At 42.2% G+C, this 18789-nt stretch overlaps 1 protein-coding gene, 1 long non-coding RNA gene and 1 other non-coding gene across 6 annotated transcripts in view; 1 reads left to right on the forward strand and 2 right to left on the reverse strand.

Moving 5' to 3' along the window:
* Positions 1 to 630: 630 nt before the first annotated feature.
* LOC120103122 (uncharacterized) lies at positions 631 to 11869 on the reverse strand. Its single transcript, XR_005505199.2, has 3 exons — positions 11522 to 11869; positions 8165 to 8273; positions 631 to 2100 (listed from the first exon to the last, which is right to left on the reverse strand). It is a non-coding gene; the product is annotated as an uncharacterized LOC120103122 (long non-coding RNA).
* Positions 1347 to 1421, reverse strand: Trnap-agg7 (transfer RNA proline (anticodon AGG) 7). The gene has a single exon. It is a non-coding gene; the product is annotated as a tRNA-Pro (tRNA).
* The window catches only part of Pik3r3 (phosphoinositide-3-kinase regulatory subunit 3), a 72514-nt gene continuing 64584 nt past the window's right edge, over positions 10860 to 18789 (forward strand). Inside the window, exons 1-2 of one of the 4 annotated variants that reach the window (XM_039110699.2) lie at positions 10860 to 11726; positions 12676 to 12785. In XM_039110699.2, coding sequence (XP_038966627.1) covers positions 12680 to 12785 — 106 coding nt within the window. In that variant the 5' untranslated portion in view covers positions 10860 to 11726; positions 12676 to 12679. The other 3 variants (XM_006238714.4, XM_039110698.2, NM_022213.2) reach the window with 3 other exon arrangements.

Below are 18789 nucleotides of genomic sequence, written 5' to 3' on the forward strand. Positions count from 1 at the left end.
CCTTCATTGTTTGGGATTAAGGGTATGTATTAAAGGCATGTCTGCATTCCAACCAGATCACACAGACCTAGGTCTTTGGATATGATCAGAATAGCCAAGTTGCTGGATGAAAATTCCTCTACATATCTTCAGATCTTCACACCCTTCTGCCCTTTCTTTTTGAGACAGGGTCTTGCTATATATCCTGGCTGGTCTGGAACTCTCTATGTAGACAAGGATGATCCTAAACTCCTAAAGATCTTGCCTGGTAGACTTCTTTTTACTTTTCTATTTTGAGACAGGCTCTCACTGGACAAGGCTGGCCCTGAATTCACTCTGTAATTTGGGGGGATACTTCATCCAAATATTTATGAAAGGAACACTAAATAACTTGGTCTGGGTGGGGGGGTCACTTATGGCCAGGAGCAAAGTCCTGTGCAAGTTGAGGAGGGAGATTTCACGCTGAAGTCACCATCCATAGTATTAGAAGGTATTCACTACGATGGGATATTTGACTCACCCACCTAGGACAACGATCTTCACTCAGGATCAGGCCATAGTACATAAGCAAAACTCTTTGGGCTACCTGACCTAGCCTGAAGGATCCTTGAAGTGAAGGAATCATTCACATACACAGAACTAAATAAATGAAAACATCCTCGTTTATTTTCTTATAAAATATTATAAAAGTGCACCCCTCTTGCCCTGAAGGATCTCACTGTGTAGAATCTGATCTCACAGAGATCCACCTGCTCCTGACTCCCCAGTAAGGCGATTAAAGGTGTAACACTAGCATTCCCAAAGCATGAAACCATTTAAAATAAACAAATGAATTAAATGGGAAATATTTAAAAATTATGGAACCGAGTGTGATGGTTGATCCTTGTAATCCCGGCACTTGGAAGAATGACATATGAAGATTACAGTGAGTCTAGCATCCTAGGGACAGCCAGCTTGGGCTCCAGAGTTAGAGCTTGTCTCAAAACATAAAAAAAAAAAAAGAGGAGGAAGAAGGCCTGGCATTTGTGGTCTTACTCTCCTAGGATTGCAATAGTGTCTTACCACAACTGGCTGGCTTAAAACAATAGAAATTTATTCTTTTATAAGTTCCTCATAACTGGAATCCAAAGATTCAAAGCCAAGATGTAGGCAGGATTAGCACTTTCTGGAGACTCTGAGAGAGAGTCCATGCCTTCTCCTAAATTCTGGGGGTTGCATGTACTTAGTAACTTAGTGATTTCTGGCTTGTAGAGCTATTTCTCCAATCCCTGCTATTGTCTTCCAACAGCCTCTCATCTATGGCTGTGTCTCAGATATACTTCTTCATTTCTTTCTTTCTTTCTTTTTTTTTTTTTTTTGGTTCTTTTTTTCGGGGCTGGGGATCGAACCCAGGACCTTGTGCTTCCTAGGCACGCGCTCTACCACTGAGCTAAATCCCCAACCCCACTTCTTCTTCTTTTTTTTTTTTTTCTTTTTTCTTTTTTTTCGGGGCTGGGGATCGAACCCAGGACCTTGTGCTTCCTAGGCAAGTGCTCTACCACTGAGCCAAATCCCCAACCCCCACTTCTTCATTTCTTATAATGACCTTTGTTACTGGATGGAGAACCCACCTTAAATCTGTGATAATCTCTTTGCAGATCTTTTCTTCCACCTTTGAAGACTTCATTTTCAAATAAGGCCATATTTAGAGCTTCTGGGCTTAAGGCACATACAGATTGTCAGATAGAACTGGCTGAAGTGGTACTAGGGTATAATCATTTTTCCCAATATATAACTTGGTCAGAGAAAAAAAAAAAAAACCTCAACAAAACAGACACGTCTTAGTGGTCCATTATTGAGTTAAACATTTCAGAGACGAAGCAATTCACGGGTGAGATGGGCACAGCCTGGTTCTTATTTTCAGGGTCCTAGGCGAACACTGCAGAAACAGCAACCGCAAAGCCCCATATCGAGCTAGGATTCTGGGCTCAATTCCTCTATTGTCTTGGAAAAGAAGACTTAATCCAAGGGATGCGTTTCAGTTGTGGTTGGGGAATAAAGCCTGCAGTGAATTCCACAAGAACATAATCATGAGGTTGAGACCCAGCAGTCAGAAGCCAGGGAGAGGCTGGGAGAGCTAGGCTGTTGGAGAGGGAAAACAAACAAAACAAAACAAAAAACAAATATCAAGAGGGTCCAGAAAGGGTGCTGTCTGGTCCTGGTTTTAGGGCCCCAGGGAGAACGAGTTAGTTTGAAAGCACAGAGGTCATGGAAATCGTTGCTTGTTCTCCCCCCCCACCCCCCCACCCCCCGGAGCTGGGGACCCAGGCCTTGCACTTGCTAGGCAAGCGCTCTACCATTGAGCTAAATCCCCAACCCCTCGTTGCTTGTTCTTATAACAGTCCCTTATGATATGGTGGGCTCATTTAGGATAAGTGGTATCTTCCAGAGTGCTCAGCACAAAGTTGGTTCAGAGGAGAGGCTTAATTGAACTTGAAAATGAAAGCTTGTCATTTTGGACCATTCTCTCTCTCTGTCTCTGTCTCTCTGTTTCTGTCTCTCTCTCTGTCTCTGTCTCTCTCTCTCTGCCTCTCTCTTTGTCTCTGTGTGTGTGTGTGTGTGTGTGTTTGTGTTCTGAGACAAGTTGTCACTGTGTAGCTCACTTGTACTGTGTAGCCCATGCTGATACAGAAATCTCTATGTAGCCTGGGCTACCACTATGCCTAGTTTTTAATGTGGTGGGATTTGAACTCAGGTCCTCATGCTTGCACAGTAGATTATCCCAGCCATCTCTCCAGCCCCTTGGGTTTTCTTTTTTTTTCTTTCTTTCTTTTTCTTACTTTCTTTCTCTCTCTGTCTTTTCTTGTTTCTTTCTTTCTCTTTTGTTAATTTGTTTTCCAAGACAGGGTTTCTTCTCTGGGTAGCCCTGACTGTCCTGGAACTCACTCTGTAGACCAGGCTGGCTTCGAATGCAGAGATTAGCTTGTCACTGCAAGTACAAGTGACCAGGTGTGTGCCTTATGCATTGCACCGGCCAGCCGTATACACTGCTTTTCAATACGTATTTTTCAATACCTTAGAAGCCTTAGTTCTGAAAATGATAGAATTTAGAATTTTATACACTGGCATTCAAAAGAGAGAAATAAGATCTTAAGTGAAGTTTTGTGAATAATAGCAATCTTTACTAAGTGCTGTCTCATGTGCAAAGTGATTGTAATATCCTCCTTCTCTTCCTCCTCCTCCACTCCTTCTCCCCTCCTCTTCTCCTTGAGATAAGAAAAATCTGACATGGTGGTGCACATTAGTAATCCTATATCTCAGGAGATGGAGGTGGGAGAACCAGAAGTTAGCCTAGGCTAGCTTCCAACTTGAAGCACTCTTTCTGTCTCTGTCTCTCATGTGCTGGGATTACCTGTGCTATGATGCCCAGATTCTTTTTAAAGAAATCTTTTTGAGTGTCTGATTTTTTTTTTTTTTTAAATCAAATGATCAAACCTTTTGTTGTTGTTGTTTTTTTTTTTTTTTGGTTCTTTTTTTCGGAGCTGGGGACCGAACCCAGGGCCTTGTGCTTCCTACGTAAGCGCTCTACCACTGAGCTAAATCCCCAGCCCCCTTTTGTTGTTTTTGTTTTTTGTTTTTGGAGACAGGTTTCCTCTGTGTAGACCAAGCTGGCCTCAAACTCAGAGATCCTCCCGCTCTGTTCTCCAGTGTTGGGTTAAAGGTGAGCTGACCAGGTCTTTTGTATTTCACGCTTGTACTTTCTTTACTCAGAGATTCTTTTTTTTTTTTTTTAAAGAATTTACTTATTTATTTAGATTTATTTATTTTGTTCTACGTGTTTGAATGTTTTGACTGCATGTATGTATGTTCACTCTGTACATCCTTGGTCAGAAGAAGGTGCTAGATACCCTGGAACTGGAGCCAAAGATGGTTGTGAGCCATCACGGGTACTAGGAATCTTCAAGAGTAACAAGTGCTAGAAACCATTGATCCAGCCCTGGAAGCTTCCTCATTTTGTCAGGTCTCCAGGATGACACTCCTGTAGAAAGTGATATGGAGGTTGCAGAAGGCCTGTTGTTTACACACACGTATTACATAAACCATGGAGAGTTTCCTGCTGCTTACAAAGGAAACTGCTATCTCCACTCTTAAACTGGGATTGCCTAGTAAGAAAACTGGGCTGGTTTTATCCTCAAACAATGACACATAGGAAATGTATTTTGCATTTGAGACCTGTGGCATTGCATTACAATTAGACATACTCCAGAAAGGTAGCATTAAACAACAAACTGCTCAGAACCACTGGAGGAATGACCTCAGGAAGTGAGCACGTTTTTAAAGCCCTATATGGAGTGACATTTCAGAAATGAGCTGGGCTGAAAAACAAAACCCATTCCTTTCCTAGCTGCTGAGCTTCCCTGAATTTCCTACAAACTGCTTGGAATTTTTCAAACAATTCACAGCTGATAAAATAGAAGGGTGTTGGAACTGAATGTCTGTGGTGAGGACCCTGGAGGGAGCCAGTGGGAGAAGGTCACTGTCTGTCTCTCAGGGTTCCTGTAACTGAAGAACTGCTTTCTTTTGGTTTTCTTTTTGTCCTTTTAAATAAACCAGGAATCAGGAATCAGTTGAAGAGCCTCAGAAAGAATTACTAGGGTAATCTGAATTTAGAATGCTGTAGAACTTCTTTGGAAAATCCACTTGTAACATTTACTGACCACTCAACGCATACCACACACCCTAGGCTGGGCAAGGATGACTCAAGGACCTGCTCTCCACCCACAAGAAATTCTTTTTGTTGTCCCCAAGATAGAGTTTCTCTGTGTAGCCTTGGCTGTCCTCAAACAAGATCTGTAGACCAGGCTGCCCTCAAACTCAGAGATCTGTCTGCCTCTACCTCTGCCTCTGCCTCTGCCTCCTGAGTGCTGGGATTAAAGGTGTGCACCAGCACTGCCCAGCTAGTTTTGTTTTGTTTTTTAATTTTGTTTTTTAAGAAAACTTAAAATATTATTTTATGTGTATGGGTGTTTTTCCTGCATGTATGTCCATATACCACATGCCTGGTGTTCATTCACAAAGGCCAGAAGAGGGCAAGGGATCCCTTGGAATTAGAGTTACAGTCAGTTGTGAGCCTCTTATGTGGGTGCGAAGAATCAAATCTGGGGCCTCTGAAAGAGTGACCAATGCTCTCAAATGCTGGGCCATCTCTCTAGCCCCAGGAACTTTTAAGGACTGTTGGAGAGCTATATCTAACAACAGAGGCTTTAGCATCTAGCCCATGCTGTTCAGACGGGCTGAGCGGAGCAGTCTTCAAGAACAACTGCAGAGAAAGGAGTTTGCCGATTTATACTGTAGTGTGCCACATGGAGGGTCAATTTTTACTGCTCTGTAAATACGTAACTACAGCCAATTCTTTTTTTTTTTTTTTCTTTTTTTCGGAGCTGGGGACCGAACCCAGGACCTTGCGCTCGCTAGGCAAGCGCTCTACCGCTGAGCTAAATCCCCAACCCCCAGCCAATTCTTATTGTATTTGGAGGACATGGTCTCACACAGTCCAGCCTGACCTTGAACTCACTTTGTAGCTGAGAATGTCCTTGTACTCCACCCTGGAGGAATTCATTTTTACAGGAGGCCTGTTGTTGACAGTTCTTAGGAGATGGGAAGAACTATGTGAGAAGGGACTAGAGGGTTGAGCAGGAACCAGAGCATCAAAGGCCTGAATGCCAGGCTAAGAGGACAAACCCTTTTCCAGAGGGCGAGAGAAACCACCTGAGTTTAAAGTAAAGGAATGACATAGGTTTGTTTTTGTTCCTTCCCAGTGCTCTAGACTGATCCCAGAGCCTTGCCTGTCAGGTTTTCTTTATTGTTATTGTTACTGTTACTATTGTGTAGTGTTTGAACTAAAGAAGGCACAGAGATTAGGAAGAATTTGTTCAAATGTGATTCAAGAAATTGAGGGATTCTGGGGACTGAGGACAGAGGTCTACTGGTAGGGCATTTGCCACATATATATGAAGCCCTGGGTTTAGTCCCCAGCACTGCATACAACCAGTTATAGTAGCACATGCCTGTCATACTAGGACTGAGGACTGGAGGCTGGAAGAGCAGAAATTCAAGCTCGTGCTTGGTTATATAGTGAATTGGAAGCCAACTGGGCTACATGAGAACCTATCCTGTCTAAATAAAATTGACAAAACAAACAAAAAAGGGATCCGGCAAGCTGCAATTTGGGTTAGCTTTTTCAATGAAACATTTTAAAAACATGTACATATAATATATACAATAAACATATGTGTATATATATATAAAATAAACGTGTGTGTGTGTGTATCTTGCTCTGCAGACCAGACTAGGCTTAAACTCAGAAATTTGCCTGCTTTTGCTTGCCTCCTGAGTACTGTGACTAAAGGCATGCACCACCGCTCCGGCTTAAGATATATTTTTTAATTATTTCATTTTATGTGCATGAATACTTTGCCTATATGTATGTCTGTGCGCTGTATGCATACCTGGTGTCTATTGAAGCCAGAAAAGGGCATCGGATCCCCTAGAACTGGAGAGACAGACAATAGCGAGCCACCATAAGGGTGTTGGGAATCTCTGAAAGAGTAGCCAGTGCTCTTTACTGCTGAGCCATCTTTCTAGTCCCTCGGTGAAACTTTTTCAGGCTTGAAGTTAATGGAGAAATAGAAATAAAGAGACCACAGGTATTTAAAAAGTTCGAGGAATCCCAACTCCTGTGACCCGTCTCCTACCCACGCATGCGTCTAGAACATCACTTCTTTGGGGGCTCCCATGGCTTTCTGTCCGTTTCACTTTTCATGCCTGCCACCGTTTGTTCCTTTGTTGACCCTCCTCTATGAGTCTAGAGAAGTCACTGTTAGAGATTCTTCCTTACTCATTTTGTATTTCCAGGTGAAAAACATTTGTTAGATACATGAAGTGGCAAGGGGCTGGAGAGACAGTCAGCGGTTAAGAGCACTGCTCTACCAGAGGTCCAGAGTTTAATTCCCAGCAACCACGTGGTGGCTCACAACCATCTACAATGGGATCTGATGCCCTCTCGTGGTATGCAGATGTACATGCAGATAGAGCGCTTATATATTTAAAAAAAAAAAAAAAAGTGAAACTATGATGTCACAGACAAGGAAATGGACCTGTGCCAGAGACCTGGCCTCTAGTGCCAGCTGTGTTCCTAAGTGATTGTATGACTTTAACAAGTTCCTTCACTGCTTTGGGGCTCAATTCCTCATCTGTAAAATGAGACTAAAAATACAACCCTCTTCCCCAGGGTTATGGAGATTACATGAGGTAACGGAGCTCACCAGCTGCTTGCCCTGTTTGTGCCCTGCCCTAGCAAAACAGCCTGGACTATTGTTCCTGTCATTTGGATCTCCTTTGCTCTGTCTCCCGGGGAGAGCCAAGCTGATATCTGTTGCCGAGTTGGAGGGGACATTTGTCGAAATGGCATGCATATTATCCAGGTGGCCTTTGTGTTGCTAGAAGGGCAGATATTAAAAGAGAGTAACACGTCAGGCTACCGAGAAATGGGCTTTTATATCCCTTAAAACTGAAGGAGAAACCAAGGTGGCAGAGTGTGGCAGAGCAGACCGCCATCATGTGCTGATAGGCCTAAGCCCTCTAAGCCCAGGACTTCATCAACATTTGGACAAATGCCACTTCTCTAAAGCCTCTCATTCATCTACTGTCATAATGCTCAGGGCCTTAGGCTGATATGATTAACTCTATCATGATTATTCAAGTGTTAAAAAAAAAAAAGATGAAAAACGGCAAATGCCACGTAAGAGCAATGCTATTCAGAATGCTAGGCACAGCTATCTCAAGAGATGTCTATCAATCCCCAGGTGACATGACGTTCTAGAAGATCCACTAACACTGCTCTTTTCACAAGGTAAGGGAAACTTTTCCATCCAAAAGCATGTTGCTTGGGGAGGCCCTAGAAGCGGCAACTGATAATTTTTAGTGCTTTCTTTGGTTTCCATTTATTAAGTGAATTTCTTTAGCTGCATGGGCGAGGAGATAAGTGGTCAGGGAAGGTGATGGGGGTGTGGGGGGATTGAGGCCAGTGGAATTCTTCCTGAAAGGCTAGAGTTAGTCCTGATGTCCAAGCTGATGACCCCAGAGGAAAAGGTACATTTTCACTTAGCCAAGCTTTAAAAAAAAATATTTTGTGTTCAGATGGTACCTTTAATCATGAAGAACTTTTGGCTGAGTTCCAGACAGAGTCTGCTGGCACAGAGAACCCTGAGATCATACACTATATTCAGAGCACAGAAGAAAATTTTCATCCATTTCTGAAATATAGAGAGGGGAGGGGGAATGGAGCATATTTGAACAATTTTATAGTAAAATAATACCAGGATTATAAAAGGAAGTGCATCCTATCTATTTGGAGTTCAGAAAGGTGCTATTCTAATATTAAGCGGCATTTTAAAAAAATTCTTAGAGCTTCAAAATAAAGTAGCTTTCATAAATCCAAAGGCAATCTCCAATTTCAAATATATAAATAAAGGCAGATAGATTTTGTGACTTACCTAAGACTAGTTTAAAGTAAAGAAAGGAGAAAGGAAGAAGAGGAAGAAGAAGAGGAGGAGGAGGAGGAGGAAGAGGAGGAAGAAGAAGAAGAGGAAGAGGAGGAGGAGGAGGAAGAGGAGGAAGAAGAGGAGGAAGAGGAAAGCACCTCCCAGAGTAGCAGGTTGTGACCCAGAAGTTTGAGCTCTTAAAGCTGAATTTAATCCACACTCAGGCCAAATATAATCCTCCAGCATGGAAGTGGTCCAGAACACCAGAGCTAACATTTTTTACCTTTGCCAAAGAGCCAGAGGCAGTTAAATGCCACGCAATCAGAACCTTGATTCTGTTTCTTAACTGAAAGAACACCCAACATTGTGTGATAGGCACTTCCCACCATAACAGGATGCTGATTTAAGTCCATCTCAAAGGGGATGTTCTCTGTCTGGACATCGTCACAGCCTCTTGTGCCTCTCATCCCTTGGAAATCTCCTATTCAAAGGTCTATTTATTTTGGAGATTTGAATCATACACTTTTTGGTGGCAAGTTTGAATTATTGCTGTCTTAGGGTTACTATGGCTGTGATGTAACACCATTATGAAAAGCAACTTGGGGTGGAAAGGGTTTATTTCCCTCCCAGTTCCACAGAACAGCTCATCATCAAAAGCAGAGAGGAGAAGAACTCAAGCAGGACAGGAGCCTGCAGGCAAGGCTGAAACAGGGGCCATGGAGGGGTGATGATTACTGCCTTGCTGTCCCTGGGGTGCTTAGCCTGCTTCTTTATAGAACCAAGATCACCAATCCAGTGATGGTTCACCAACAATGGGCTGGGCCCTTTTACATCAATCACAAATGAGTAAAACCCCTACAGGCATGCCTACAGGCCTATCTTATGAAAACTTTTGTTGTTTTGTTTTGTTTTTCTGAGATAGAGTTTCTCTATGTGGTCCTGGCTCTCCTGGAACTCACTTTGTACACCAGGCTGGCCTCAAACTCAGAGATCTGCCTGTTTTTGCCTCCTGGGGGCTGGGTTTAAAGGTATGACCACCAGTGGCTTGGTTTAAAGACATTTTCTTAGTTGAAGTTTTCCTCTCTTAGATGATGCTGTTTCAAGTTGACATAAAACTATCAAGCACAATTGTTTTAATGCCTCGTATCAACCTTGATCATTAGACTTATACTGTATTACTTTTTCACTCCATCCTGCTAAACCTTAGATCTGGGTAAGGCCTGGGTGATTACTCTGTATATGAGAAACAGAAACCCATCACTAACTGATCAAACTCAGTCTAGGCAAAAGCTGCTGTGGAAATATGAAGGCCATTATCTTCTCCACACTTTTGTCTCTTTGGTTTCGTTTTCTTTGGGAATGCACAGGGAGAGACACCTGTGTATACCAACTTGCCCTTGACTGACTGTTCAGCCTTTTGAGTTATCTAATGTGAATACTTTTGGCACTCAGATATGGTGAAGTAGAGACTGCTGGGAAGCCAGCCACAAATTAGAGTTGTTCTTCCAACATCTTCTACCTGAAGGAGCAGTTCAGGAGATTAAAATTAATGAGCCCTGCCCCAGAGCTGCTTAGCTTTTGAAATACATTTCAACGGAAGAGACAAAAGAAAGCATCCCCTGGATTCTAAAAGAACTCTGAGGTGCTTTCGAATTTGCTTTCTTAATGCTTAACCCCGTCTGTATTTCCTGGATTTCTGTCGCTTTACTTTGTATCCAGTTTGTAGACATTTTGATTTTGACTGTTTCCTGGGCCTGTCTCAGCTCACTACACCCTCACTCCCCGCCCCTTTTGGTTTTTTCCAGATAGGGTTTCTCTGTGTAGACCTGACTATCTTGGAACTAGCGCTGTAGGCTAGGCTGGCCTCGAACTTAGGCCTCGAACTCTGTTCCTGAGATCTTCTTGCCTCTGTTTCTAGAGTGCTGGGACTAAAGGAATGAGTCACTGAGACTGGCTTAACTCAGGACACTTTTAAGAAAAGCAGAGCAGTGCCGGATAGGTTTTGCTAGGGCTTAAATCAGGTTGTCAACTCAAACACAATGGGCTTTGTTACTCCAGTGTAAAGAGGAAACAGCAGTTTTGGCCTCCTCAGACTGTATTGTAGAGCAGGATGGCAATTCTAGGCACAGGTTAGCTATTCAGGGTTCCCCGGCAAGTTAATTAGCTGTTTCTGAAATGCATGGAAATGTTCAGCATTTCTATACTGAGGCAAGTCTCAGAGCTTTAAGCTTGGTGGGAGGGAACTGGGAACTGTGTGTGAGGAAGTGGGTCTGTCAGGGAAACAGAATAGCACCCTTTTGGCAAGAGAATCCAACACTTGTGATTTATCTCAGAAATCACGCAGACACTGTAATTCCAAAAAATAAAATTCTATTTTATTTTAATTTTTCTGGTTTGAGTCCTAGAACTGGAGGGCTTGATGAGATGCCTCACTATTTACTTGAGCGTTACTATGGGTTCAAAAGTCCTTCAGTGCGAAGCAGAGTAGCGCGGCAAAATGACTCCCCAAGAAATACTCAAGGTTCAGTCACCCTCAGGGAGTTGTGGGGGACGATGGTCACCTTGTCTGGACAGAAAGAGTCCTGCAAGTGGGTTTGGCGACCTTTGCTGTATCTGATGATTTAACACCGGGTAGGGGAGGGCGAACGCAGCAAGGTGAAGAGGTTTGTGAGGAGTAACTCTGCCCAGAGACTTCCAATGGAGCAGAAGAGTGTGCGCCCCGCCAAGTGACAGCACGCCCCGCTGCCGCCGCTCCCCTCCCCCCGCGGCTAGTCTCCAGGCAGAAGAGTCTCGCGCCAGCCCGTCCTCCCCCTCGTCACTAGTCCGGGAGGACCGAGCCACAGCGGGAAGCCCCCCCAGTCTCCGGGCAGCTTGAGCCCCCGAGCGCTCGCCTAGCCTGTCAGTAACCGCCGTTTGCGCCTTCTTTCTTTCTCCACACCCCCTCCTCTTCCTCCTCTTTTCTTTTCCCCTTCTGCCTTTGTCCCGCTTAGTAACTGAGGTCCGACCAATCGCCGCCTTACCGGCCGGCGCCGGCTATCTTCTGATTGGCTCGCTTGGGGCGCGCAGCCGTCTCCGCTCCTCAGCTGGAGCAGGGCAGACAAAAGACGCAGGCTCGGCTCCGGCAACCGGGATCAGCCAATCGCCATCCGCCCCCCACTCTTGGCGGAGCTCGCGTGCGCCGGGCTCCGACTCCTGGCGAGCGGCCAGCGCCCGGACTGTACCATTGTGAGCGAGGCTAGGGGGTAATGGCAAAGTCTGATTAAAGTGTCGAGTCTCACAGGCTGACAGGGAGAGTTAAAAGTCGAAGCGGAGGATAGTAACAGCTCTTATTCTCAGGCACTTGACCATCTTTACACGTTAAGGTGAAAAAGGAGTGGAAAGGACAGTCGAGCTACGGGCTGCTCCTCCTGTCCCGCACGGTTGAGTGGCGCCTCAGCGGGGGTGGCAAGGGGGGAGCGGGGGAGGAGGTCCCCTCAGCGCAGTTAAAATGAAACTCTAGTGGTTGGAGCCAGGGCAGAGCGTGAGGGGAGCCGGCGCTGTCGTGGTTGCCTTTACTACTCGGGCACAGTCGAGCCGACTGGACTCTTCAAGGGGTCGCCATCCCGAAGCTGCGGAAGCTTGGGTTCCCAGCCTGACGGGAACAGAGCCCGAGTCCCAGTCCCTGAGGGAATCGCTCTCTGCAGACCAGTGGGACCCCGAAACTTGAACGCAACCCCCCTTTTCAAGCCTTTGTCACTTCCCCAGCTTTCTCCCAACGCGTTCTTTTTTTCCCCCCTTCCTCTCCATTCTCTCTTCTCCGAAGGACACAAAAGTGGCTTCCGCTGAAAGATTAGGAGGCGGTGGGAGCTTTTCCCTTTGGAGAGCGATTGTGTAGGAAGGATTTTCGGGAAGCTGCTTTTTAACTGCTCTTTGCTTTCCGAGCTTCCCTGTAACCCTCTGAGGTAAAAACCCCGTACCTTGAAAGTTCGGGGATTTTTGTTGGGTGCTTTAGGAGGAGAGAAGGGGAGGACCTCGTCCTCATCCCAGTAGTTTGGCTGGACTTGTACTGGCCGTTGGAAACCCCCAAGTACATTTCCGTGTGGAACTTTTGCAAATATATATTTAGATTTTTAAATATCAGATAAAAGATATATATATGCTTTCTATATATTTCCTGACGACCTGCCCCTGACAGCGCGATGTACAATACGGTGTGGAGTATGGACCGCGATGACGCAGACTGGAGGGAGGTGATGATGCCCTATTCGACAGAACTGATATTTTATATTGAAATGGATCCTCCAGGTATTTAAGAGCAAACTTTTTATTTTTCTTAATTTTTGGATGGGTTTGTGCTTAACAAAACCCCGGTGACGTTTTCAGGCCAGAAGTATTCTTGGGTGCGCCAGGTTCGGGATGAGGGGAAGATTGCAGTTATAGCTGCAGTAAAACTGCTCTGGCTTACACCTTTAAAGTTTGCAGTTAGGACCCTGATCCCATTGTCCTGAGAAGGTGGGGGTGGGGGGACTGGAGTGGGGGTGGGGGAAAAGACCCGTTTTGGCTTGGCCTTTGCATGTCATTCAGGTTTTGTTTTTTTTGTTTTTTGTTTTTTTTTTTTTGACGGCCCTCCACTTTTTTTTTTTTTTTTAATAATTCAAGATTCTATTGGCAAGGGATGTTTTATAATCCATGCTTGAAGACAGACTTTCCCTTTGTGGCGATTCCTTAAAGCTTATACTTTAATGCAGTTGTCTGATTTGGTTCGTTGTTCTTTTACCTTGGTTAACTTTAGAAACTGAGTTGCCTTTGTGATTATTCATTTTGAGACTCCGTGCTTCTCTCATAGAAACCAAATGCCGGTTAGTGATTTTCAGGGATTGGGCGGTCTTATTCATTCATGGCCTTAGTCTGAAGCGTTTTTCCTTCTATGCATATAGTTTCTTAGGTCTGCATGCAGTATTTTACTACTCGTTAATTAATTTATAGTGATTTATCTTAATTTGGAAGATAGGATTGATATAATTTCGACTCTTAAAAATAAAGAATCTTTCTCTTTCCTGTGAATGGGATAGATACATGCATGTGATAGGTTTCTATATATGTACATGTGAAGTGTATGTATTAATATATTTTTATTTGAGGACTTTTTGAGGCCACTAGAGATATTTTGTGTTTCTCACAGTGAAGGAAAAAGAAAGAAAACAAAGTTTGTTTGTTTTTTTTTTGTCTTTTAAAGTGTGCCTCATTTTATGGTTATTATAGCTGTCAGATAGTCAAACCCTCTTTGCATTTATAGACAGTGCTTTATGTAATGATTTTGAGTAAGCAGAGGGCCTTTGTGATTCTTTGTTTTTAATTGAGGATAAATTCGTTGCCTTTTTAAACCCTGTTATAGTTAAACCTACAGAATAGAGTGTTTCTCATTGAGAAACTTGCTTATTATAAGACTATATATTTTAGGAAACATTTGAGAGGGATGGAGTCCATGCAAGTATAATGGAGTATAAATGTCTTGTAGAAGCTGTGTAGCAATTATTTTTGCATCCTTGTGAGTGGTGAATTATCTTCTTTAAAAATTAGTGATAGTGTTAAGAGAAGCCTTAAAAAGTAATAACAGTATCAAATGACCCCTTTCTGAAAACTCTTAATGACCACTAAGAGTTTTTCTCTTTCCCTTTGTCTTAGTACTGCTTCGGTTTACTTTTGTAATTGTGGTTGTGATCCAGAGGAAGCTTTCTGGTGTCTATAAAGTTTGTGAGATTTGCCACTGTCTCTTCTGTGTTTCCCCTTTGTTTCCCCCAATGGTAAAGCATAGCCGCTGTGACATACATTTGTCATCCATGTGTTCAGAAATTCAGGACATCACTGGCCACTCTCCGGGAAAGAGTAAATAATGCTCTATATCTGTATTTGTCAGAATTATATATGCACATTGCCTTAGGATCATGCTGGATCATAGACTACCTTGCCTTCCAGACATACAAAGGGAATTTATTGGGCGGGGAGTTGACTAGGGGGGAGGGTAGAAAATAAAGAAGGTACTAACGGTTGAAATATTTTAATTTTATAGAAAAATATTGGCCAAGTTGAGCTGAATATGTATATTATTTGATTATTTTTGAGGCGAAATCAAACAGTATAGCTCAGGCTAGCCTGTAGCTCTTTATGGTCTAGGCTGGCCTCTCAAACTTGCATTCCTCCTGTCTCGTCCTCTGAAGTGCTAAGATTACAGGCATGCACCACTATGTTTGACCTAAAAATAATTTTTCAGAAAGCTATTATAATTATGCAAAATGTGGGTTTTAACATGCATGTTTAGAAAATTCTGATCTAAACTTTCTTTTTCACTGAAATAAACTTTTGAATTTAAGATGTTTATACAGATGAAATTCTGTATACTAAATATTCAGAACACTGAAAATACATTTATACTATATTATGCTTTATGTCCTTACTATAGAATATGGTTGTTCCTAATAGTATTTTAAAAAGAAGCTGCTTTTAAAGATGCTGAAACACTGACTATAAATTGAATTTATTTTCTTTCCTCCCTTTTTTTTTTTTTATGTTTTTGTTTGTTTTTGAGGCACTAGATTGGCCCTGTCTAGTGTAGAACTCACTATATGTAGACTAGTTTGGCCTTGAACTCAGAGAGATCCACTTGCCTCTGCTTCCCAAGTGCTAAGATTAAAGGAGTGAGCCACCACACCTGGCCTAAAGTGAATATGTGTGTGTATGTGTGTGTACACATTTTTATATGTGTATTATATTTTCTTATTTTAATTGTTGAATGCCAAATTATATTATATTTAAGTTATCAGAAACCATAATAATTATTTCAGAGCAGTTCTTCGATTACTAATGAAGAAACAAAAGCAACTCAATAAGACTAATTTTTTTTTTTTTTTTTTTTTTTGGCAAAACCAAGATACCACGATACTAACATTTTTTCTTTGACGGTTTTATACAACATTTTTTGACCATATTCAGACCCCCTTACCAACTCTTCCGAGTTCCAACCCCCTTTTGATTGACAGCGTGTTTGTGTCCATCTTTTTCCTAGCCTTCCACCCTAACAAAAAGTTCTTCCTTCCTGGACTTGGGGAGAGCTTATTGTTTTCCCGTTTCTTTTTCATGTGGTCAGGTCTATAAGTTCTTATTTGTGGGTGTTTTGCCTGGTGTTTATCTGTGCACTACATGTCGTGCCTGGGACCCTCAGAGGCCAGAAGAGGGCATTGGTTCTCCTCCAACTGGAGTTACAGTTATGAGCCGTGATGTGGGTGCTGGGAATTGAGCTCCCTGGTCCTCTGGAAAAGCAGAAACGACTCTCAACTGCTGAGCCATCATCTCCCTAGTCCCCAGTCTACAGTTTTATTGTTACAATATTTTATGGTGATTTACCTTACAATGACACAATGATACAATCTTCTAATTTTTTAAAAAACTCTTCCAACCGTGCTGGGTGGTAGTGGTCATGCCTTTAATCCCAGTGCTCTGGAGGCAGAGGCATGCAGATATCGGAGTTTTAGGCCAGCCTGATCTATAGAGTGAGTTATAAGATAGATAAACCTACACAGAAAAACCCTGCCTCAGAAGAAAAAAAATTCCCATTGGCTTCTTTTGCCTATTTCAAAGGGACCCACATTTGTTACCCTTGCATAGAAATCCATCTTTTTTTTTTTCTTCCTAATTTTCTCAACCATTTTTCTCCTGGGGTTTATCATAACTTCTATGGAAGCTTTTTTTTTTTCTTCTTGTTACTTTAATGTATGCTTTTGTTTTGTTTTGTTTTTTTAAATCACTTCTAATGGTCACTTGTCAAAATGTTATATATGTTTTGAACTCACATCAGATGCATTTTCCCCCCAGAATATATATTCTCTCATACCCTTTGTTAGAAGACGTTTTTCCCTTTTCTTTTTCTTTCTTTAGAATAGTTCTTAGATAGAATTCCCTTCTTGTGTTTACAGTGGCCATTGCGTTTATTTATGCATATTTTGTTCAGTGGAATTGTGTTCCTGCTTGGTCGGAAGTTTCTTAGCCTGTTTAGGGTTTTGGAAGAGGTAGGCAATTTAATCAATATATGTTATTGGTAACTAAGTGTTCCTGTTTCTTTCTAGGTTTGGGTGTTTTTTGCTTAAGGTCCTTGGTCACCTTACTCCTTGGCTATTGCAGTATCCTACCTTTGGAGTTAGTTTATTTACTTGGGCCCTTAATTGGAATATTATTAATATTTTTGTGTATTATTTATATGATAAATTTAGTCTGAACTATAGATATAGTAAGTTTTTAAACCTGTTACTGCCTTAACAACCATCTTCCAATGTTTCCCTCTAACCTGTCTTATCTTTTCAATAACTATTATTCATTTCATCAATTTCTTTTTTTCTGTTTTTGGTTTAGTTTTTCAAGACATGGTTTCTCTGTGTAGCCCTGGCTGTCCTGGAACTCACTTGGTAGACCAGGCTGGTCTCTTAACTCAGAGAACCCCTGGGATGAAAGACATGTACCACCACTGCCTGGCTAGATTTTTTAGTCTTTTTTTTTTTTTTTTAATTTTTTTTTTTTTCAGAGCTGGGGACCGAACCCAGGGCCTTGCGCTTGCTAGGCAAGCGCTCTACCACTGAGCTAAATCCCCAACCCTTAGATTTTTTAGTCTTAAAAATTATGTCTGTGGGAGCTGGAGAGATGGCTCACTAGTCAAGAGCTACTACATAATAAAGAGTCCCTGTCCTTAAAAGAAAGAAAGAAAGAAAGAAAGAAAGAAAGAAAGAAAGAAAGAAACAGAGAGAAAGAAAGAAAGAAAGAAAGAAACAAAGAGAAGAAAACGAATTGAATTGAATTGAACCCAAATAGGCACTAATATCTTTTTGGAAAATTCTGTCTGTCTGTCTGTCTGTCTGTCTGTCTGTCTGTATATCATTCTATCTTTCTATCTTCTATTTGTATGTGGGAGCAGGAGTGCCATGGTATGCCTGTGGTGATCAGATGACAAATGACAGGAGTTGGTTCCTTTTCTCACTATGTGAATCCTGGAGATCAAACTCGGATTGTCAGGGTTGGCAGCAAGCACCTTTACTCACCAAGCCGTCTTTGTGGCCTGGGTTTCATATTTTAATGTTCCTGTGTTTTCTGGCAACTGTAGAGATACTGTTTATATGAAATGTAAAACTACCTTTGAAATGTTAAGATTGGGGTAGAAATGTAATTCAGTTGTTAGAATGTTTGTCTAGTATATAGGATACTTTGGGTTTGATCCCCAACATGAGGTAAATTGGGTGTGGTGATACAGGCTTGTAATTCTATGAGAGGCAGAAGAATCAAGATCACAAGCCACGTAGTGAGTTGAGATTAGCCTGGGATATGAGATCCATCTCAAAAAAAAACAAAACAAAACAAAACAAAACAAAAAACAAAAAAAAAAACCAGAGAGAAGCTACTAATAAGAGTTAGGGTTGTATGCTGGGCTGGCAAGATGGCTCAATAGGTAAAGGTTTTTGCTAACAGTACCTGTCTCATAACCTGAGGGTGATTTCCCAGAATCCACATGGCAGGAGGAGAAAATTTCCATAAGAAAACTTCTACCTGTGCACTCTGTGCACATAATGTGGGGACACACGAATTAAATGATAAATAAGTAAATAAACAAGTAAATAAATTTGGAAAAAAGAGTTAAGCTGGGTGTGGTGATGCATGCAGTTACTCCCAGCATTTGGGAGACAGGAGGGGGAATCTCTGTGTTTCAAGGTCAGCATAAGGAATTCCAGGACAGTCTGGGCTACAAAGTAAGACCCTGTCTCAAAAACAGAAACAAACAAACAAAAGAGAGAAAGGATTAAGATTGTAGCACACACAGAATAAACAGACAAAATATTGCATTGAGATTGCCAATAACTCTTACTTCTGAGGTTGGTTTGTGTATTGGAGTTACTAGACAAGCAGTTGCTGACGAGGCTCTCAGAGAACCTCGTCTTTGATATAAGAACTACTGTACAGTTTAACTGTACACGGCTGATCCTAGAATCATTCACATTTAAAGAACTCAGACAAAGTCAGAGATTGGTGGCTCATACATTGTCAGGAGGATCCAGAATTCATCTTGGGTTACTCATCTAGCCCTCTTAGGAAGAAAAAGAATAACAGTCTATGTGATAATGGTCCACTAAGTCAACACTTGAATTTTACATTAAGTGTTTTCTTTTATTGGATATTTTTTGTATATTTCAAATGTTGTCCCCTTTCTTGGTTCTCCCTTCTCCTGTCCCTCTGCTTCTATGAGGATGCTCCCCTTTGACATTACATTTTAAAA

This window comes from Rattus norvegicus, chromosome 5, assembly GCF_036323735.1.
Source record: "Rattus norvegicus strain BN/NHsdMcwi chromosome 5, GRCr8, whole genome shotgun sequence".
Lineage (NCBI taxonomy): Eukaryota > Metazoa > Chordata > Mammalia > Rodentia > Muridae > Rattus > Rattus norvegicus.